Source organism: Panicum virgatum, chromosome 9K (assembly GCF_016808335.1).
Source record: "Panicum virgatum strain AP13 chromosome 9K, P.virgatum_v5, whole genome shotgun sequence".
In the NCBI taxonomy this organism is placed as follows: Eukaryota; Viridiplantae; Streptophyta; class Magnoliopsida; order Poales; family Poaceae; genus Panicum; species Panicum virgatum.
In genome coordinates this window covers 68814283-68836972 of record NC_053144.1, presented here as the reverse complement: position 1 = coordinate 68836972, position 22690 = coordinate 68814283, and the positions used below count along the sequence as shown (strand labels likewise).

Genomic DNA, 22690 nt, shown 5'->3' with positions numbered 1-22690 from the left:
CAGCCTCATCTCGCTTTCAATCGACTCTACCAAGTCACAACATGACAAAAAAGAGAGGTACAAAAGGAAAAGGGATTTTGATGACAGCTATCCAACGATCATCAGTTCTCATTTCTGAAGAATCAGTGCACTTTCTGGATTCAGCAAACACAAAGTAAGAAGAGGCTACAAGACATCGGCCATGTGCATTGCAGTAAGACCCGGTAATTCAACAACCCAAGTATCAACAACACCAATTTTAACAATGACACCATAGCCCATTTATATGCAAGGTTCCACTGGCACACTCGTTTATTCGTCTTAGAACACAGAATCTAGATGCCGCCTCTCAAATCTCACCGGGTGTAAAACCAATGGACCAAACAGGATCTTACAATGCCAATTACAGGTCATAGGATGGGAGTACAGTTATCACATTCTATTGGCCCAAATTCCCGAGAAGTCGCTCCACTGCAGCATGAACATTTCCAGCGGTAGCGATCAAGGCTCGGAGGTTCTCCTGTGTGTCAAAGAAACCCATTTCTTGGAGCTGAGCTAGCTGTGTTGCATACAGCTCTTCTGGAGGCACTGCAAATTTTTATAGTACTTGCTTAATGTGAAAGCTTCAAGAAATCATCCATTCAAAAGAAAAATCCTCAAAAGGTTCACATTTGGTAGCTCTGCAGCATTATTTCCCCCAGTAACACATCAGAATATGAAACACATACTAACCATTAGGGGCATTTGGAACACCTAGGCCACCACCAGCACCAAGCCCGCTGAACATGTTCATCAAGGTGTTGAGGTTGACATTGCCTAGCATTCAAGTTCCACAAAATTGTTAAATAAGTACAAGCATATGTAAATCCACATAGAAAGGCACCCAACTGTCTAATAAAGTTTAATTCGATTCAAATCCCCAAGAATGACATAAAACTGTATTGGCACAAAGACTAGGGATCCCATCCCAGTGGAGTCAGATCAGCTCAAAAAGTCTAGTTGCCACTTGGTCCAGAGGACATTTAATTATTTTTCTATTTTTCACTTAAGATTGCTATCTCATGCTGAAATTTTCACTACCGGTATTTAAAATGGCATGGGAAAAGCATGCTCAAAGTGATCTTCTGGTTTATCCATAGAATGTAAACAAACAACCATCAGTAAGTCCTAACTCCTGATGCAAATGAAAAAGATAAGCTAGACGGTACATACCTGCACTAGTGCCTGATCGTGTATGCTCCCTGAATCAAATAACAAGAAGAATTAAAAAGGCAGTTGGTGCATAAAGCAATACATAGCAATATCAGAAAAAAGGGGGGGGGGGGGCAATCTCATAGCTTTAGGCTCAATAAGCATATTGTATCTTATATAGAAAGAGCTGGAGGTCAAAAGTGAGATGCTCACTGTCCAGTTTGTTGTTGGCCAAGTTGTGACATCAAGGACTGCTGGAATGAAATTAATTGCTACAAAAAAAAGACCATTTAGAATTCCATAGAATTGCATGATGCACATGTAACTAGAGCAGTATAATTGATCACCTGCAATGTTTCCGGAGATGTCAACTGGCGAAGAAATTCTGGATTCTGAAACATTTCTCTTAGTTGAGTATTCGATTCCATCATATTACGTACATTTGGGTTCATATTAAGCAACTGCATCGAGGGGGTATCAATACTCTATGTATAAGGCTGGACAAGAAATATGCACTTCATCAAATATTGCATAACAAAAGCACTTGAAGCATCATACCTGATTCATGGACTGAGGATTAGACATAATATTCTGCATCATTTGCATCATAGTTGGGTTTTGCAAAACCTGACTCAAGAAGGAAGCATCAGCACCACCACCAAGCACACCTCCCAGATCTGCTGAACCCAACCCTCCTAGACCACCTGCTGTAGCAGTCCTTGTGTTGGTGTTGCTAGCAGGAGGGGGCCTTGCTGCTCCTTGGGCAGAGCCAGCTGTCAATTTTAAGTCTTAGATAGAACAAAAATACACACAACCACCAACAAGAAAAGGATGGAATATCCAAAAGTTACCATTTGAGCCCCAGGGATTCGGAAGTGGATTAGTATTTGGAGCTGGAGCTGGAGACCCTGCTGCAGGGTCTGAAGCTGTAGTTGGTGCATTTGCGGCTGGGTCCCTTGGTTGGTTAGTCCCCTGATTTCCTAGAAGAGCTGCAAATGGGTTTGCATTTCGATCACCCTCACCACCCATTGTTGTTGCATTCAGAAAAGGCTCTTGGACAGTTTCATACATGCGACGGAGCATGTTGAAACCTTCTGGAGAAGATTCAATGTTGCTCATGGCTCTATCTGTGTTCCGCATCATCTCCCTCATAAGTTCAGGATTCCTAGCTGCTTCAACAGTCTGGCGCAGGATGCTTGGATCATTGAGGACATGGGCAAGATCTGGATTGCGATCAATGAGCTCACGCATTTGAGGATTATTCATTATTATATTGCGTATGAGATCAGGACTATTCAATAAATTCTGCATGAGTGGCATATTCATTATTTCCCTCATCAAGTTGGGGTTGTCGGCTAGCTGTTGTTGCATCTGGTCTAATTCTGGGAGGCCAGATCCAAACAAATCCAACCCTCGACTATTAGCAGCCCCTGTAGCACCAAGACCTGGCAACAAGCCACCCAATCCTGCTGCTGGGGAACTGGCAGGAGCAGTAGTGGAAGTTTCTTGGTTAGCTGCAGGTGCAGTTGATGCTAGTGGTGGCGCAGCACCTCGTACCATGTGAATCGTATGATCTGTCTCTACACCTTCAAAAAGGAAAACAATGCAAGGTTACAAGCATGAATAAAAGTAGAACATCTAACTGCTTATTGAAGTTCCCAAAATCAGGTAAGCTGTTACCAAATCAAAACATTGAACATGCTGTCACCCGGACTCGGCCACACAAAGTGTTTACATCATCAAGCTAACCAAACTCAGAAAGTCCTGATTTCTAATTTGTAGTAAATGGCAACATAAAATTGCTGTGCACGTGAATACAAACTTGAATAGGCACAAATAAAAAATAAAAAATGCCTCCTCCATAAAGTTCCCACAGATTCTCACCTATCAACATTTGATGTTCTACCACAGAACCAGGGCCGAAGCCCAGTACAAGGTACCGGGTGCAGCTGCACCCCCAAAAAAATAAAAATCAGTTGCTTCACTTAGATTTTTGCCTTATATGCACCCCCTCAGTATAATATTCTGCACCCCCCCACAGGCTTGACAGTCCAACAATAGCCTTATCACACCCCTCTCCATTTTACTCTAGCTTCACCACTGCACAGAACTCTAGTTATACAGCATAAGCAAGTTTCATGTTTAGCTTGTACTGTCTACTGTTCGACAAGCGACAACATTCTACCTCAGCTTTACCAACTGAGTATGCTCAACATATATCACGGTGACCTATATGTTTTAGTTAACAGTCAAACTGTTGGATTGTTGAGCTTCCACCACAAGCGCATGAACCATTAGGGAATCAAAGATGCAACACAAAGCACCTACATAATCTATTGTGATAGCACAAAAACAAAACAGCAATAATAATGTTTGATGTTGTACGAGACATATCCAATCAAATGTTTCTAAACTTGCAGTACAAAAAATAGAGAAATTATCTCTGTTATTACAAATGTTGCCACAAGAGCACAACAAGATAACCCATATAAATATGATCAGGTATTTGCAAGTGCAGATAAAAATAGGTTGGGTGCAAAAAGTTTCGATGGCCATGGATCAAATTTGTAAAGCACTGATACTTTTTATACATATCTTTCTATTTCATCTAGAGTAATTCTACTTAATGGGGGAACAGCCATGTGCCCGCTAAACAGAAAGGATGGTTCATGCTAACATCAAAAGACGACAAGAAGTAACTACTATCACTTACGGCTTACACGTGGATCACAACAATAAAGGTTGAAAAGAATCATTTGCTATCGACACAACTAAAATTATTGTCTAGAACTCAAAAATCAAAATGATGAACTTTCAAAATTCCAAGTCACAGGTCACTAAGATGCCATCTTGATGTAATCACCCAGCATGATATGCATAAGTTCTGCACAGCTGCTGATTATAACTCTACTACCCTGACCATGCAGCAAAACCAATAACTTGGCATTGCGTAGTACATGCAATGCTTCATATACAACTTGGTAACGTTTGCATGGCTTCAACATACACAGAACTACATTCCAGTCAAATCATCAAAGCAGCATGTAGTTCTCTTGTACTGCATCTTTGGTACCGTGAACTGACAATCAACACGCAACCCTCCCTGCGCTATCCTATAACGGAGCATTCCGTACGTACACGTCGCCAAGGGACCAACCTCCTTGTTCGTTGACCTCCCGGCAACAAACAAATTAACAGGCATTGCGTCGTCTAACACGCCAGCAGGAGCAGAGACGGATAATGAGGACTACAACATCGCAGCTCACGCAGAGACAAAACTAATCAAATCGACCACAGCACAATCGGGGGAAATCACGGGCCAAGGCGAGAGCAGTCTCAGTGGAAGAGGGGAAGCACGCACCGTAGCTGGCTAGGGTTTGCTCGTCCTTCAAGATCCGGCCCTTGTAGATCAGCCGCTGCTGCGGGGCCGGCACGTCGCAGCTCTCGGCGACGATCGCCTTGAAGGCGCCGACGGTGGCGCCCAGGTCGGCCCGCACGGCGAACTTGGAGCCGTTGGTGCACCGGATGTGCAGCGTCGCCTGAGCGGCCGCGGGCTCGCCGGCGGCGTCGGCGTCCCCTCCGCCCATGTCCTAGCCCTAGGCTCGATCCGCCCCGGGGGTGCTGCCTCGCGCTCCGATTCGGCTCTCGGAGTGCGCTCGCGCGACGCGACGCGACGCGACGGGGGAGAGGTGGTGGACTCGTGGCTTCTGTCCCCTTCCGCTCCGCTATTTGGAGAGCGCGTGCGCTGGAGGGGTCGGGCTCGAGGCGTTGGGGGGAGGTGGAAGAAAAGGCAAGGCAGGCAGCCCACAAGCCGGGGACGGGAGGAATAATGACTCTGGTGGGGAGGCGCGGGGAGGCTATTGCAGAAGGGAGGCACAGCTCGCTGATAGGTGGGCCCGTGCGCATTGTGCTTCTTCAACCTCGAGCCAGCGATGGTGGTTGGCACCGGGGTTAGGGGAGGGGTGGCCGGGGTCCGAGGGGTGGTTGGTGGGCGGAGCGGAGCGGCCGCCGGCGAGATCGTCGGCGGCCGGGGTGGTGGAGGGCGGCAGCGGCCTTATGATTCCGGTTTGCCGGGGGTGGGGCGGCTCCATGGCCGCCAGCCATAGAGGAGGGGTTCGGGGGCGGCGGCGGCCAGGCGGTGGCGGCGGTTCGGCCGGCGGAGGGCGAGGCGGCGCGGGAGCGCCGGCGGCGGGGCGGGGCCGGACAACTGGTGGGCGGTGCCGGCGGCGGGGGCGAGGAGAAGGCGGCGGCGCGCGGCGGCGAGCTTGGTTAGCGTGGCGGCGGTGGAGGGCAGCGGCGGAGGCGCCACCGGAGCCGGGGGCGCTGTTCATCTTCCCCGCGCAGCCGGCTTCTGCGATTGGACGGGTTCTAATCGCAAAACACGATAAATAGACGCCCCCCGGGGAGGCGGGGCCCGGGCCGGGAGGGGAAAGAAAATCCTATTTCCTTACGTGTTTATTCGTTGCCCGATTGCTACTACTGCTCTTCTATAAATAAAAAGACGTGGATAGATTAGCACGCAGCAGCAGATAGCGCCCCGTTTTCTCGTGGGAGGTTTAGGGCGGCCAGGGTTTTGCCCCGCGGCGATGGCGGCCGCCATGGACGAGGGCCTTGAGGAGATCAAGCACGAGTCCGTCGATCTGGTAAGAATTGATTCGATCTGCGTCTTTTTCGTTCGTTTGTGGCGTTTTCCTCTTTCAATCGATCTGTCGATCCGGTTTGCAGTGTTGTTTTTGGTCAGCTAGTTTTGAAGTTCTGAGATCGGCCTTCAATTGTGCTCTTTGTTTCGATCTAATTAACATTGCGTCCACTTAGCAGGAGAACAACCCGGTGGAGGAGGTATTCGTCAAACTCAAGTGCAGCAACAAAGGCCTCACCACATCGGATGCCTAGGCACGCATCGCCATGTTTGACCCCAACAAATTGGAAGAAAAGAAGGTTAGAACATGATCATGTTAGAAATCTAGGCAATTTTCGGTATATTTTAATTCCAAAATTAAATGTATAAACTAGCAATATTTCTATGACTTTAGGGAGTAAAATAAAACATGTGAACATGTTTATACTTATCACACATATAAGCATAAACAATATAAATAACCAAAGTTTCAGGGAGTACCCTAAAGCGGGGCCGTTGCCGGAGGCATTGGCTGCGCTGTTACCAACTGGAGTAGACATCTACTCGGTTGGCCTCAGTCGAAGTAGTCGAACTAAATCGGTGCAGGAAGAAGTTCGCAGTGCAGTCCCACGAACAGTCACCAAGATGTAGTCGACGTAGTCGTTCGGCCACCAGAATGTAGTCGACGTAGTCGTTCGGCTCGTCCACCAGGAAGTAGTCGTACAATCGGGCAAAGCCTTAGTATTTTTGAGCAGTCACGCTAAAGCGTTACCCAAAAACCTGATTGCCCGCCTATCCCGTGCAGGATCTCAAGGCGAGCAAGGTTTCGGAGGCCTGCTCACGCTAATTCTGTGCGCGCAGAAATTAGCGTTGGGGAACTCAGTTGTTGCAACTGGAGAGGGAGAAGAGAGGAGCCGAGTTGCCTCAGTGCTCTGGTGTAGGATGGATGAGGGGAATGGCACTCCTTATATAGTGACTCAGGTGCTCAGGATCGTTGAACCCGGACACCATCAGAGTCATTTAGGTGATGCGGTTATGGCCATTAATTACAGATTTAATTGCACGTTTAATCGCACGATTAATTGCTGTCAACGGCAAAATAGCCATCACATCGCACCGCGCCGCACCGCGCCGCCCGTCCGGCCGGCCGCGCCGCGCCGCGCCTCGCCGCGGCCTCGGCCTCGGCCTCGGCCTCGGCCACGGCCACGGCCCGGCTCGGCGAGGCGAGCGAGCGCGCGCGCGTGTGGTTCACCGTCCTCCTCTTACCGACTTCACAAGTGGTGTACAAGAAGTCCACCTTTTAAGTCGGTTGAGATCCTCCTCAATTCCCGGTACGGAATTAAACATTGATTCCCTAGCATTAATAGTGGGCTTTAAATTCTTTCAATGCTTTAGAATAAATGGGCCAAGCCCATTACTCCAACAATCCCCACCAAGAAATTCAAGCCACACTAGAAATACCCTCATTCTCTCATTAATATACCAGTATTCGACAGAGACTGTTAAGTTGAACTTCCATCTAGGACAAAGGCTACACTTATTCACAACTGTGCAATGGACTATGCCTTGAATTGCCAGTTTTGTGCAAACAAGTTTGACCAGAGCCCTACACTGGTACTAGGCTGCAAAAGCATCCCCGCGGTTTGGAGCTTATAAGTCATACTCCAGGCCCTTCATGAGTTTCTAGAGAATACACAATTCTCATAGACCATGACCAGTGGTCAAACTCATATAGGTGTGTTCCTTTCAGATGTTCTGTAGGACAACATCTTTGTTTCAAGAAAACAACTCATTTGTTTAAAAGAAACCACCTGGCACACATTAAGGTATAGACCAACCTGCCATACAGATTAGAAGAGAAATGCACCTTATACACGGAATGAGCCCTTTTCACAAAGGTTCTCTTCTCACAGTCAGACTTTAGTTTGTTTCACCATCCTAATTCACGGGATCTCCGATCACATAGGACAGGTTTCCACTATAGAATGACTCACGTGGGTCTCAAGCCCAATTCCATAGATGCATTGTCTATCACATTTCGTGAAAGACCCTTTGTAAACTGATCTGCCAGATTTTTAGCCGTCTGAACATAGTCCAGGGCTATAACTCCGGAGTTTCTCAATTTTTTGACAGATTTCAACCGCCTTTTCACATGTCTAGATGACTTCATGTTATCCTTTGAACTATTCACCTTGACAATTACCGTTTGATTGTCACAGTTCATTAGGATTGCCGGTAACGGTTTTTCAACTATCGGCAAGTCCATAAGGAGCTCACGAAGCCACTCAGCCTCAACAGTGGCGGTATCTAATGCTGTGAGTTCTGCTTCCATAGTTGACCTCGTTAAGATGGTCTGCTTGCAAGACTTCCAGAAAACAGCTCCACCACCAAGTGTAAACACATATCCACTTGTGGCCTTTATCTCATCAGCATCAGAAATCCAATTTGAATCACTATACCCTTCTAGTACCCTTGGGTACCCGGTGTAGTGAATTCCATAGTTCATTGTCCCCTTCAGATAGCGCATTACTCTTTCAAGACCCTTCCAATGATCATCTCCCGGGTTTGAAACAAACCGGCTCAGTTTGCTTACAGCAAACGAGATGTCAGGTCTTGTAGCGCTCGCTAAATACATTAATGAACCAATGATCTGAGAATATCTCAGCTGATCTCGCATTATCCTTTTGTTCTTTCTAAGAATTAAACTGGCATCATATGGTGTTGAGATAGGTTTATAGTCGCTATAACCAAAGCGACTTAACACCTTCTCCACATAGTGAGACTGTGTAAGAATCACCCCACCATTGATCTCTTTTACCAGCTTTATATTAAGGATAACATCAGCTTCTCCCAGATCCTTCATCTCAAAATTTTGAGATAAAAACTCTTTGACTTCCTTAATCACATTAAGGCTAGTGCCAAAGATCAGTATGTCATCCACATACAAGCACAAAATCACTCCTTCAGCCCCACCATAGCGATAGTACACACATCTGTCAGTTTCGTTCACAACAAAGCCGGCAGAGGTCAAAGTTCTATCAAACTTTTCATGCCACTGCTTAGGCGCTTGCTTGAGACCATATAAAGATTTTAACAACTTACAAACCATTCCTTCTTGACCCTTTGATACAAACCCATCCGGCTGATCCATATAGATCTCCTCTTCTAACTCTCCATTGAGGAAAGCCGTCTTAACGTCCATCTGATGAACGAGAAGACCATAAGAGGCTGCCAAGGAAAGTAACACTCGAATTGTGGTCAATCGGGCAACTGGTGAATAAGTGTCAAAGAAATCTTCTCCTTCTTTTTGTGTATAACCCTTGGCCACAAGCCTAGCCTTGTACTTTTCAATAGTACCATTTGGCCTAAGCTTTTTCTTGAACACCCACTTGCATCCAACCGGTTTACATCCATAAGGACGTTCAATGACCTCCCAGGTTCCATTAGACATAATAGAATCCATCTCACTCCTTACTGCTTCCTTCCAATAGTCAGCATCAGGAGATGAATATGCCTCTTCAATGGTTCTGGGTGTATCATCTATGAGGTATACAATGAAATCATCACCAAAAGACTTTACAGTCCTTTGTCTCTTGCTCTTTCTCGGAGCATCATTGTTATCCTCCTCAGGATTTTCTACAAGTGTATGTTCATTGTGTTCTATCGGCTCAGCAGAGCCATCATCCTTGATGAACTCTTGCCTAGATAAACTTGTTTCATCTCTCATGGGAAAAATGTTTTCAAAAAATGTAGCATCTCTGGACTCCATTATAGTACCAACATGCATGTCAGGTACTCCAGATTTCACTATTAAAAATCTATATCCAACGCTGTGAATAGCATAACCTAGAAAGATACAATCCACAGTTTTAGGTCCAAGCTTACGTTTCTTGGTTATTGGCACACTCACTTTTGCCAAACAACCCCATGTACGTAAGTATGACAGTGTTGGCCTTTTCTTCTCCCATTCCTCGAAAGGAGTTATCTCTTTATTCTTTGTAGGAACACGGTTTAGGACATGACATGCAGTCAATATAGCCTCACCCCACCATTCCTTGGAAAGTCCCGCTGTATCTAACATGGCGTTAACCAAATCCGTTAGAGTGCGGTTCTTTCTTTCGGCAACCCCATTTGACTGAGGTGAATAGGGAGGCGTCCTCTCATGAATAATACCATGTTCCTCGCAGAATAAAGTAAATAAATTTGAGAAATACTCTCCACCACGATCTGACCTAACTCTTTTGATCTTTCTCTCAAGTTGGTTTTCTACTTCAGCTTTATAGATTTTAAAGTAGTGTAAAGCTTAATCTTTTGACTTCAACAAATAGATGTAACAAAATCTAGTACTATCATCAATCAAAGTCATGAAATATTTTTTACCACCTTTTGTCAACACTCCATTCATTTCGCACAAATCGGAATGAATTAATTCTAAGGGTGCCAAGCTCCTTGCCTCCGCGGTCTTATGAGGCTTACGAGTTTGTTTTGATTCAACACATACATGACACTTAGAATTTTTGACAAAAGTGAACTTTGGAATTAAGCTCAAATTAGCTAAGCGCATCATACAACCAAAATTAACGTGACAAAGCCTCGAATGCCAAACATTTGTTTCATCAACGTTAATAACATTGTATGCAATTTTATTACAAACATCTGACAAAGAAAGACGGAACAAACATCCGCTTTCATAACCTTTTCCAACAAAAGTACCAAACTTAGACAAGATACATTTATTGGACTCAAAGACTAATTTGAAACCATCTCTACACAGTAGAGAGCCGCTGACTAAATTCTTCTTGATGGTGGGGACATGCTGCACGTTCTTCAGCTGCACGGTCTTCCCCAAAGTAAACTTCAGATTTACCGTACCAACACCAAGAACACGCACATGTGATCCGTTCCCCATCAGTAAGGAGGAAGTCCCGCCGGTCTGGTAAGAAGAGAACAAAGAAGCATCAGCACAAACATGAATATTAGCACCAGTGTCAACCCACCACTCGGGTGAACCAAAGACTGAAAGAACAGTAGGTAATAAATTACCGTACCCCGAAGTTCCTCCAGGCTCGCTAATAACCATGTTGGCGGAGTCGTTGCCTTTGCGGTTCGGACACTTTGCAGCAAAGTGATCCGTACTAGCACACACATAGCAAGCTCCCGTCTTCTTTTTCTTCTTAAAAGTGGTTGTCTTCTTAGTCTTTGGTTGGTTCTGCGGTGGCTTTTTCTTGTTCTTATGGGAGTTGTTCTTCTGAACAAGATTGGCACTTGAAGCACCAACAACTCCTTTCCCACGTATGTCCTTTGCTCTCGCCTTCTCCTCAACATCAAGAGTCCCTATGAGTCCATCTATTGTGAACTCCTGTCTCTTATGTTTTAGAGAAGTAGCAAAGTCCCTCCAAGAAGGTGGCAGCTTAGAGATTATACCTCCAGCCACAAACTTATTGGGTAACACACATGGGGACTCTTTACTGCAATTTTTGAGATCTTTTGCCAGAGTATGTATTTCATGAGCCTGTTCCACTACAGAACGGTCTTCGACCATCCTGTACTCAAGGAACTGCTCCATGATATACAACTCACTCCCGGCGTCAGATACTCCATATTGAGCCTCAAGAGCATCCCACAAAGCTTTGCCAGTTGGCAGCCGGATATAAGAATCCACCAGGTTATCACCGAGAACACTAATGATCAAGCCTCGAAAGAGGATATCAGCCTCATCGAACGCACTCCCTTCCTCTGGAGAGAATTGTTCAGGCTTACCCTCTTTCACATGGATCACTCTCGATAGTGTTAACCACAGTATAAGCCGCTCTTGCCAACGTTTGTAATTTGAACCATCAAAAGGTGATGGTTTGATTGATGCAGCAAAGCTAGATACCGAAAGCCTATTAACATAATCAGGTTTTTGGATTGTTAGAAATCTAGGCAATTTTTGGTATATTTTAATTCCAAAATTAAATGTATAAACTAGCAATATTTCTATGACTTTAGGGAGTAAAATAAAACATGTGAACATGTTTATACTTATCACACATATAAGCATAAACAATATAAATAACCAAAGTTTCAGGGAGTACCCTAAAGCGGGGCCGTTGCCGGAGGCATTGGCTGCGCTGTTACCAACTGGAGTAGACATCTACTCGGTTGGCCTCAGTCGAAGTAGTCGAACTAAATCGGTGCAGGAAGAAGTTCGCAGTGCAGTCCCACGAACAGTCACCAAGATGTAGTCGACGTAGTCGTTCGGCCACCAGAATGTAGTCGACGTAGTCGTTCGGCTCGTCCACCAGGAAGTAGTCGTACAATCGGGCAAAGCCTTAGTATTTTTGAGCAGTCACGCTAAAGCGTTACCCAAAAACCTGATTGCCCGCCTATCCCGTGCAGGATCTCAAGGCGAGCAAGGTTTCGGAGGCCTGCTCACGCTAATTCTGTGCGCGCAGAAATTAGCGTTGGGGAACTCAGTTGTTGCAACTGGAGAGGGAGAAGAGAGGAGCCGAGTTGCCTCAGTGCTCTGGTGTAGGATGGATGAGGGGAATGGCACTCCTTATATAGTGACTCAGGTGCTCAGGATCGTTGAACCTGGACACCATCAGAGTCATTTAGGTGATGCGGTTATGGCCATTAATTACAGATTTAATTGCACGTTTAATCGCACGATTAATTGCTGTCACACGGCCCGGCTCGGCGAGGCGAGCGAGCGCGCGCGCGTGTGGTTCACCGTCCTCCTCTTACCGGCTTCACAAGTGGTGTACAAGAAGTCCACCTTTTAAGTCGGTTGAGATCCTGCTCAATTCCCGGTACGGAATTAAACATTGATTCTCTAGCATTAATAGTGGGCTTTAAATTCTTTTAATGCTTTAGAATAAATGGGCCAAGCCCATTACTCCAACAGATCGATCCGTCGAGCGTAGCTAGCCTGATCTGGCTCCTTTTCTTTTTTTTTCTTTCCCGTTTATGTGTATACTGTTTAGATCTGATTCAGGTTAATTCGCGTCGTGTGTGACAATTATATTGTGCCGTGCGTGCAGGAGAGCAAGGTGCTCAAGTTCCTAGGGTTCATGTGGAACCCGCTGTCGTGGGTGATGGAGATGGCCGCGGTCATCGCCATCGGGCTCGCCAATGGCGACCACAGGCCACCGGACTGGCAGGACTTCGTCGGCATCGTCGTGCTCCTCGTCCTCAACCCCACCATCTCGTTCATTGAGGAGAACAACGCCGGGAGCGCTGCCAAGGAGCTCATGGCCAACCTCGCGCCCAGGACCAAGGTGCTCCGCGACGGCCGCTGGAGCGGCGGTCCTCGTCCCCGGGGACGTCATAAGCATCAAGCTCGGCGACATCGTCCCGGCCGACGCGCGCCTGCTTCATGGCTGACGGTGTTCTGACCCGGCGGTCCGGATCCCAACTAATGATGATGCCGCGTGTTTCCTTGTCCCAGATGTTGATGCAAGAGGCAACACATTAACGCACGGATTTATTCTGGTTCCAGCCGCGGGACCGTACGTCCAGCAAGGGGGTGTGCGAGGGCACTGTATTATCTTGCACCGGAGGTGCCTGTAGTAGGGGGTACAGGCGAGGCGAGAGAGGGAGGGAAGCTCCCAAGTCTCTGCTAGAGGTGAAGTCGATTGAGGCGAGTGCCAATATCGGGTGTTTGGTGGTGCTGAGTGTTGTGTTCTATCGAGTGGGTCTGACTATCGAGTGGGTCTGACCGCGTGTCGACGACCCCCTTAAAGGAAGCACGTCTCCTCCTTTTATAGACACAAGGAGGGACGGTGTACATGCGCAATAGATCGTGGAAGTCGTCGTATTTCCCTCGAATCGCGGGGGTGCAGTGGTCGAGCACTGTGGAAAGTACACTGTGGGGCGTAGCAGTCGTCCTGGGCATCGTCCTTTGTCTTGCGGAGATCGCGCCGGCGTCCTGCCAGCCCCAGCAGGCGGCGTGGTCGTCGCTGTAGGGTGTACCATCTTCCAGATGTGGCGTGGTGGCGTTTTGTGGGCCCTGCAGGCCAGTCTTGCATACACATGTGCGCCAGCGGTAGTGGGGCACGTGGCGGTCCCGGACCCCCTTGGGCGGAGTGCTAGCGCGTGCACTAAGAGATCCGGGAGTCACGTGGAGGTCCCGGACCCCTCGAGGAGGGAAGTCCGGGCCTCCGGCTGCTAGAACTGAGCATCCCCTTTTGGGGGATACGTGGCGACACCGGACCCCTTCCCGAGCAGGGGGTGGGTCCGGACAACAGGAGTTGGCAGAATAGTAACGGGAACTGTGCCGAGCACGTCTCGTCCCGCGTCGCAGGTTCCCACAGTGCCGACACAGCGTCCGGAGTTGGCGGATGGGACTCCGGTCACAGCCACTGTGGGGAATGGCGACCTGACGCCGTCTGTCCTGGGCGCTGTGAGAAGTGGTTGGTATTTAATGCCTCCGTACGACGGGCGGGTGAGCGGAAGGGCTGTTTGTCCTTTACATTGAGGGATGACCTCGAGCGAGGCGGAGATGATTTGCCTCCTCGAGGGTAGGTTCGCTACCCTCGAGCGAGACGGAGACGCGGGGCACGGTCAAAAGTCTCGATGGAGCCCTCGAGCGAGACGGAGACCACCCCGCGAGTCCAAAGAGGGTGCGGATAGACCGCATGCTGGGCTTTTTTGAGTCCTTTCCTTTCTTTCAGATTGGAAGAAGACCGTAGGCCTTCGTGGGCTCAATTGTCTAATATGTTTTTGCGTTTTTAGGATGATCTTAGTACCCGATTAGAGTGTCCCTAATTGTGTGGTCACCGACAATGGCGATCCCCTCAAGATCGACCAGTCGGCTCTCACCGGCGAGTGCCTCCCGGTCACCAAGAACCCCGGCAGCAGCGTCTACTCGGGCTCCACATGCAAGCAGGGCGAAATCGAGGCCGTCGTCATAGCCACGGGCGTCCACACCTTCTTCGGCAAGGCGGCGCACCTAGTCGACAGCACCAACCATGTCGGCCACTTCCAGAAGGTGGTCACGTCCATTGGCAACTTCTGCATCGCCTCCATCGCCGTCGGCATCATCGTCGAGATCATCGTCATGTACCCCATCCAGCACCGCCGGTACCGCGACGGCATCGACAACCTCCTCGTGCTCCTGATCGGCGGCATCCCCATCGCCATGCCCACCGTGCTCTCGGTCACCATGGCCATCGGCTCGCACCGGCTGTCGGAGCAGGGCGCCATCACCAAGCGCATGACGGCCATTGAGGAGATGGCCGGCATGGACGTGCTCTGCAGCGACAAGACCGGCACGCTCACCCTGAACAAGCTCAGCGTCGACCGCAGCCTTGTCGAGATCTTTGCCGCGGGCGTTGAGAAGGACGATGTCGTCTTGTTCGCCGCCAGGGCCTCCAGGGTGGAGAACCAGGACGCCATCGACGCCGCCATGGTCGGCATGCTCAGTGATCCCAAGGAGGCCAGGGACGGCATCGAGGAGGTTCACTTCCTTCCCTTCAACCCCGTCGACAAGCGCACGGCCCTCACCTACATTGACCTCGCCGACGGCAGCTGGCACCGTGTCAGCAAGGGCGCACCTGAGCAGGTTGTTTGTTTATCATTGTCTCCCACTAAAAAAATTGTCTTTAATTTCTTCCTGCACAGATCACATCTGTGATTAACCATGTCATGTAATCCATATCCATGTAGATCTTGGACCTCTGCAACTGTGGAAATAACGTCAGGAACCCGGTTCACATTGTGATCGACAATTACGCCGAACGTGGCCTTCGATCTCTTGCAGTTGCAAGACAGGCATGACTTACCTTTTTCAGACACAGTCAATTTTACATCTACGAGTAACGTACTATGTCTTCTGACATTTGCCATGCTTTGCAGGTAGTTCCGGAGAAGAGCAAAGATAGCCCCGGAGAGCCTTGGGAGTTTGTCGGACTGCTTCCTCTACTTGACCCACCCCGATCAGACAGCGCTGACACCATCACGCGTGCTCTCAACCTCGGTGTTAATGTGAAGATGATCACTGGTACATTTTGTCTTTCATCACCTAATTCTACTAGTTTACACAACAGACCTTAAAATATAAATGGTTCAAGCAAGGTGACACTACTTTGACACCCTACAGGTTGCCATTGCCAAGGAGACCGGGAGACGGCTAGGGATGGGCACTAACATGTATCCGTCGTCAGCTCTGCTTGGGCAGACCAAAGATGAGGCTACTGCTTCAATCCCAGTGGACGATTTGATCGAGGAGTACGGCCGGGAGGAGCGCGAGGCGCAGTGGGCGACGACACAACGCAGCCTGCACGGCCTGCCGGCGCTCGACTCGTCGGAGCTGCAGGCCGGCGACAGCAGGGGCAGCTACGCGGCGGAGCTCTCGGAGATCGCCGAGAAGGCCAGGTGGCGGGCGGAGGTGGTCAGGTTCCGCGAGACGAGCACGCTCAGGGGCCACCTCGAGTCGTCGGCCAAGCTCCGCGGGATCGACATGTCGGCGGTCAAGTCGCCCTACTACACCATGTAAACGCATACGCATGCATTGCACGGCGGGCCCGGCCGGCGGCGCGCTTCGTTGTACGAGGTGCACGTCGGTCCGGTCCTCGTAGGTCGTTTGTTTAGACGTGTTTGTGTTATTAGTTATCCTATGTTAAAGAATTGTTTCCGTCTTAGAAGTCCCTCTTTAACTTATTTGCAACAGTTTTACTTGTTTGTGATGAATCCAAAATTTAAATCTTATATAGGTTTCATTCATGTCCACGCGGGTACGGGAGGAATAATGACTCTGGTGGGTACGTGAGTCGGTTTCATATTTGAAAAATGCTTTCTTGTGAGCAGATGCAATTTGGTTTGTGCCAGCGACAAGACAACAAATCCAGGCAACAGTCATGGGGTTGAGAACCAAGCAGGACACTTTCGAGGTCCATCGATCCTCAAGCGCGCGAAACATAGTACATATATAAACAAATTTATATAAATACAAAGTTATCCAATGGACATACATATAGTGCAAAAGGCGAAGCTAGAGCTCCCTAGTGCAAACTTCAATGTACGCGTGGCAACAAAAAATAAACATACGAGTACAAAAAATAACAAATAGAAATACTTGCCTGAATTTAATAAAGTCGAAACCATGGAGAAATTGCAGGGCTTCCGCATGTTAATGTACTCGATTATGCAAGTCCGAAGCAATTGGGCCCAGGCGCCCAGTGTTACTCTGCGGGCCGGGCAGGCAGGTTTGCGGGCAAAAACCCACGGCGGCGGGTCCAGGCGGCAGCCGCCCAGAGCAACAACCCTTCCCTCTGTGGACTGGATGCCTGCTCGGAAGCAGCAGCGCATCAGAGATCCACCCTATCGCGCCGCACCGCCGTCCGCGCCCATGTCATCGACGCCGCCGCGGCGCGCTGACCTGTCGCCCTCGCCCTCTTCCTCGTCTTCGCTCCTCTCCCGCCTGCGCTCCGCGGCGTCCGGTCTCCTGGTCAGTCGCCGAACTCGCCTCTCTGCCACACCCCTTCTCTCAAGCATTTCGTCGAGCACCTCGCCGGCGGGGCGCTCGATCGAAGCTTTCCCTTTTTCTTTTTGCTGACGTCGTCGTGTTGCTGTCAGTCCCGGCAGTACAGCACGGATAAGGGAGGTGACGGCACTGCTCGGCGGAATGGTGGCGGCTCTTCCTCCGCGCCTAGGACACTCAGGCCAGGTGATATTTTCATCCCTCTTTATGGGCGCTGCGCTGGCTACAGGGATCGTATACTTCCGCTCCCCTGTGCAAATCGTATTTATATCACTTGCTTCTTTCTGCGATTGTTATTCGTCGCCCTATGCTGGAGAGCTTGTTTCCGATTTATTAGCTATATATGTAGTGCTCTACTGCTCTTGGTCACATTCACATTCACGTTGGATGGTTTTGACCTACTGGATGGTATAAATCTATTTAGTAACAATCGCATTTTAATTTAAATGGTGCGTGTAAAGCTTCGTCAACCAAAGACACTTTTCAATGTTTCCACCTTGGCGTATGCGTGTAAATATCAAACTTTTCCATTCCTGCAGGATTCGTGGATCCTTCAAAATGGAGACATTTTGACTCGAGGGCTTTTGGCATTAACCTGGATGCTATACCTAAAGATGCATTGTTTGTTCTAAAAAAGCTCAGACGAAAAGGTGTATAACTATTCTCTGGGCCATTTCTTTTTGTGAGTCGAGAGTTTTGATATGTCAGTCTGATAGTCATCCCATGTATATTTTCTTCTTAGTACTTCTTCCATACACTAATGTAAGGCGTGCATACCTTTCAATATTCAAACTTTGTAACTGACCATATATTAGTTTAGCGATATAAAAGTGGTACAACTGGATTCGCATCCTGTGGTTAGAATTTTGCTGCTAGCAACAATAATACAATATACATACTCCAGTTTAAAATAAAGGTCTATCAAGCAATCCTTCCAATTCTACATAAATAAGCTCATCTACAACTTCAACTCATATTTTTACCATTCACTTTGCTATTTTGCCCTTATTTATATGCAACCTGATCAATTTGTGACACATGCCAACTACCAGCTACCAAAATTAAGGCAATCATTGATGGGCAACAGAACTTCTAGAATATACATTAAATTCCCATGCACAAGTCCAGATGTTTAGTCCGGACTAAACTTTAGGTGACTAAATTTTAGTCCATACCTGTTTGGATCCTAGGATTAAAAATTAGATGGGACACACATAGAAATATAGAAATGTTCTTTTTGCCCATGGATTTTGCCGCTGTATTTGCATGCGCATAATGAGGAGTAGTTTGGTCTTTTCACAGTTCGCTGGTCGCTTTAGTCCAAATTAGGTGGGTTTTGAGGGCTAATGGACTAAACTTTAGTTGGGGGTGGAACTAAACTTTGGGGGGGGGGGGGGGGGCTTGTATTTGAGTCATAGTATTTCAAGAGAAATTTGTAGTCAAAACGTGCAACTTATAAAAAATGGACAGAGGGAGTACTATATTACATAGATTATGAAATTATTAGTGAAATCTGTTAGTATGCTTCTTTTCTATTTATTTCCCCTTTTTCTGTTGTTTAAGTACACAAGCTGAACAGCTCTAACATTTCACAAGGGCAAATAAAAGAGGGCAATTCCGTATTACATGTCCCCATGATGCATAATGTTACGTCTTATTCTATCACGATTCAGTTGCCATTGCCATCCATTCATGTATATCATTTGATTCAAAATCTACGGTTGAGATGAAAGCAGCAAGAGTTTCAAAATTTACGGCGAGGTGCTTTTGAAACTCATTTACTCAGCATCTTCGCCTTCTTGATTTTTGGTTGGATTCCTTGTGAGGGCATTAATATTCTTAGTTAAATCATAAAACAATGCATATAAGAAGGTGTGCAGTATTCAAGGTAAAAGTTTATTACAGGTTTTGAAGCTTATCTTGTTGGGGGATGTGTGAGAGATTTGCTACTGAAAAGGGTACCTAAAGATTTTGATGTGATTACCACTGCAAGTCTCGAACAGGTTTTGGTCCATTCAAACATCATGACTGTCTGAAAGTTTTGATGTCCTTTCTCCATTGTCACACTTCTGTGCTTTACAGATTAGGAAAAATATATTCAAGCGATGTATGATTATAGGCAGACGCTTTCCGATATGCCTGCTTAAAATGAAGGACTCAGTAATTGAGGTATGTTCTTCATAGAAACATCACCATCATGTCCACATGATTTTTCTAGCAATGTTCGCTCACATTATTTTTCATTTGTTCTAACAGGTCTCAAGCTTTCGAACAGTTGATAAACATGCGAATAAAAGTAAAGAGGTAGATTGTTTGGAAGAGTTGAGTGGCTATGATGATGGGGATATCCTTCGCTGCAAGAATTCTATGAGAAGAGACTTCACAATAAACGGGTAATCTTTGAAACTCAAAAGCAACTCTAGTGCTTCAAATCCTCAAGGGTGCTCTTTATTTTTTTTTGTATGTGTGAGGGATCTCAGGAGATATTTCATAACAGTTTTGTAATACTTGTATGGCAGTTTATTCTTTAACCCAATGAACTACAAGATTTATGATTACGTGAATGGAGTAAGGGATATGAGAAAAAACAAAGTAATAGTCACTGGCCTCCATCTTTATTTTAAGCATGGACTCGGCAATGTCCTGTTTTCTCTTCCTTTTTCCTTTGTCTAACTCCTTAAATGTACAATCAGGTGTGTACAGTGGTTCCTGCTCATATTTCTTTCATGGAAGACCCTGGTAGGTGTTTAAGGAACACTTTTATTGACATTACCTTATCTAGCCCAGTAAAATTTATACATCAATATATTTCAGCCAGGATTTTACGTGGCTTGAGAATTGCTGCTCGCCTTGGTTTCCAGTTTTCCAGTGAAACTTCTAATGCGATACACGATCTTTCTTCATCTATAATTAATATTGACAAGGTTTACTTTCTTAGCTCCCCTGAAAGTAAATTAACAATTGTATGCACTGTTTTAAATAATGGGCTACAACATCTAGCAAGAGCTCTGCTCAGCCGCTATAGTCCGCTATTTAAAATACTGATTGCATGCATATTCTCTTATATATATTTTTCTTCTTAATTCTGCTTTTGGCCTCATCTACTATGTAGGCAAGGTTGACGATGGAAATGAGCTATATGTTGTCTTATGGGGCAGCAGAACCTTCTGTTAGGTTACTTAGAAATTATGGACTACTTGATATTTTACTGCCTTTCCAGGTAATTTTAACAATACAATCCTATTGCTAAAATAGTATATTCCTTGTCACAACCTTGTCAATTTTCAGCTCACTTATCAATGTTGAACGCCAATTTATGTTTTAGGCAGCATATTTGTCTGATCAGATGAAGGGTAGGACAAGTGACAAAGATTTGATGCTTATGGTGAGTAACTCTGATAATGTTTGATCTTGCTTTAGAATAAACAAGGATTAGATTGGCTAATTGTCCGCCTTTTCTTATCCTTTGGTCCCTCTGTATATCCATAGAGTGTTACCAATAGTGCAATCTGAATTGAAGGGCTTATTATATTTTCCTTGTCCTACTATTTGAATATTCTACTGATTATAAACTTTTATAATGATTTACAGTTTCTGTGCCATCTATCAACAGTATGATATATATATGTTGCATTGTTGCTTCAGAATTTGCTTCCTATTGATACCCTTTCAGACTTCTGTTACCACATGTATGAGTTAAGGTTATATAGTTGTTCTTCATGTTAGTTTAATGTGAGGTGATACTTGACTTTTAAGATATGGCTTAATATGTTATCTCATTCTGTTGACTTCAAATTCGCAGAAACTATTGGCTAATCTTGACAGATTATTCTCTGCAGACCGGCCCTGCCACTGCTCTTTGTGGTAAAGAAACCTTAAATGCCTTTGTGCTTATTATTCTTATTACTGCTGTTCTTAGCTGTAAATTGTATACTTCTCAGGAAATGATGAGTACTAGGTATGCTAAAATGCTAAGCCAGCTGATTTGGCTTTCACTGAACTGGCTGTTATAGTGGTTCCTTTATGTCTGTAATCTTGCTCATGATTTCTAGTGATGCTAACTTAAGCCATTATTAGGGACTGTTCTAGTAGATTCGGATGTATATATGTAGTCCAGTGGCTATTCTGACCTCTAATTGGTATCCTCACCTCATACTCATATAATCATCAGCATCTCCTTTATTTCTAGATCACAATATGAAAATATATGCATGACTTTGCAGTAGTATCAGACTTTACCCTATGTTTCTGTGGAAAATGCCTGTGCAGTCAGGTTACAGTTTTCCCATCGGGGCCAAAGCACAGCCACAGCTTATTTGTTTCTAAATTGAGATACACTGATATTCTGCACCACATTCAGCATGAGCGCTTTTTGTCTGCCACGCCCATGACATCTGGTATTCTGCAGGATGGCATTGCTGGTATTTCACACTGCCCTGGTTATTTCTCCACAAGACACCCTGGTAATAAGAGCTTTTGCTGCACTTCTGTATTTCGGATCATGGGAAAGCGCAATTGAATTTCTGAAAGAAGAAGCTGGAGCCCAAGTTCCATTTGTCCCAGAGACACTGGGTCCTTCTCAGGCCAAACTGGATGATCTTATGGAACAAACATCACACCTAGCATCACTAGTCAGTACTTCAGTACTTACATTGACATGTTCTGATGCTCTGGAGCAATCACTAGCCAGATTCTCAGAGCCTCCACAATTTTCGGGAGTAGTAAGTGTTTCTTTAGCATACTATTTCTGAACCGCCCGACAGCCTGGGCTATTGTTTACTCGTGTCGTCTACGTTATACATAGTGGTGTTTGTTTCCAGGTGCTCGCATCCAACAAAGAGAGGAGCAGGTTGCTGGAAATATTTGGGACCTTTGATTCTGACTTGACTTCACATGATGAGCGAAGATGGTTGCATAAGATCGATTACTGGTCGCTGAAAGATGGGAGTCCTGCTGAGGTCCGATTTGTTATCGGAAAAGTGATCCTGGATACTATGAGCGATAAGTCGCTGTGTGAATCTGATGAGGATGCTCTGGTGTTCTGATATAGTCGGGTGCAGATCTTGCCGATGAAATCCGTCCCGTCCGCCATCGTCCGCATTGTGTTCAGCCTTAGTGAAGCAGCACCGCAGCAGTCATCGCTGGGAAGAAATTAGTCTATCTGTCATGTTTTCGGTCAATGCTGCTAAACATATAGGACTAGGAGTGCGAGGGTTTTTTTTTTTTGATACTTGAGTGCGAGGGTTGAGATTTTTCCGGCGCTGTAGGGTGGCAACACCACAAGCCAACCGGCCGCATTATATTGGTGTAGTTAAATTTATCTGGAGAAAATAGTGTCTATTTTTTCTTTAAAATGAAGAGAGAGAATGATATCTTATAGGGGTAGTAATAGATCATGACCCTAGTGGTTTCTTCACAATTCAAATTTATCTTTACGT

General features: G+C 46.4%; 2 protein-coding genes and 1 pseudogene across 2 annotated transcripts; 2 read left to right on the top strand and 1 right to left on the bottom strand.

Moving 5' to 3' along the window:
- Positions 1–163: 163 nt before the first annotated feature.
- On the bottom strand, positions 164–5005 carry LOC120647420 (ubiquitin domain-containing protein DSK2a-like). Its single transcript, XM_039924204.1, has 8 exons — positions 4532–5005; positions 2022–2756; positions 1729–1943; positions 1518–1631; positions 1384–1442; positions 1192–1220; positions 712–795; positions 164–567 (listed from the first exon to the last, which is right to left on the bottom strand). The coding sequence occupies exons 1-8, from the start codon at positions 4755–4757 to the stop codon at positions 419–421; spliced, it is 1611 nt and encodes a 536-aa protein (XP_039780138.1). The 5' UTR covers positions 4758–5005; the 3' UTR covers positions 164–418.
- Positions 5006–5587: 582 nt separating this feature from the next.
- LOC120647418 lies at positions 5588–16312 on the top strand (annotated as a pseudogene).
- Positions 16313–16958: 646 nt separating this feature from the next.
- LOC120647414 (poly(A) polymerase I-like) lies at positions 16959–22643 on the top strand. The gene is made up of 14 exons (XM_039924194.1): positions 16959–17219; positions 17348–17438; positions 17792–17902; positions 19158–19255; positions 19335–19421; positions 19509–19645; positions 19772–19844; positions 19946–19991; positions 20067–20176; positions 20365–20472; positions 20578–20637; positions 21055–21116; positions 21661–21973; positions 22073–22643. The coding sequence occupies exons 1-14, from the start codon at positions 17055–17057 to the stop codon at positions 22295–22297; spliced, it is 1686 nt and encodes a 561-aa protein (XP_039780128.1). The 5' UTR covers positions 16959–17054; the 3' UTR covers positions 22298–22643.
- Positions 22644–22690: the final 47 nt, after the last annotated feature.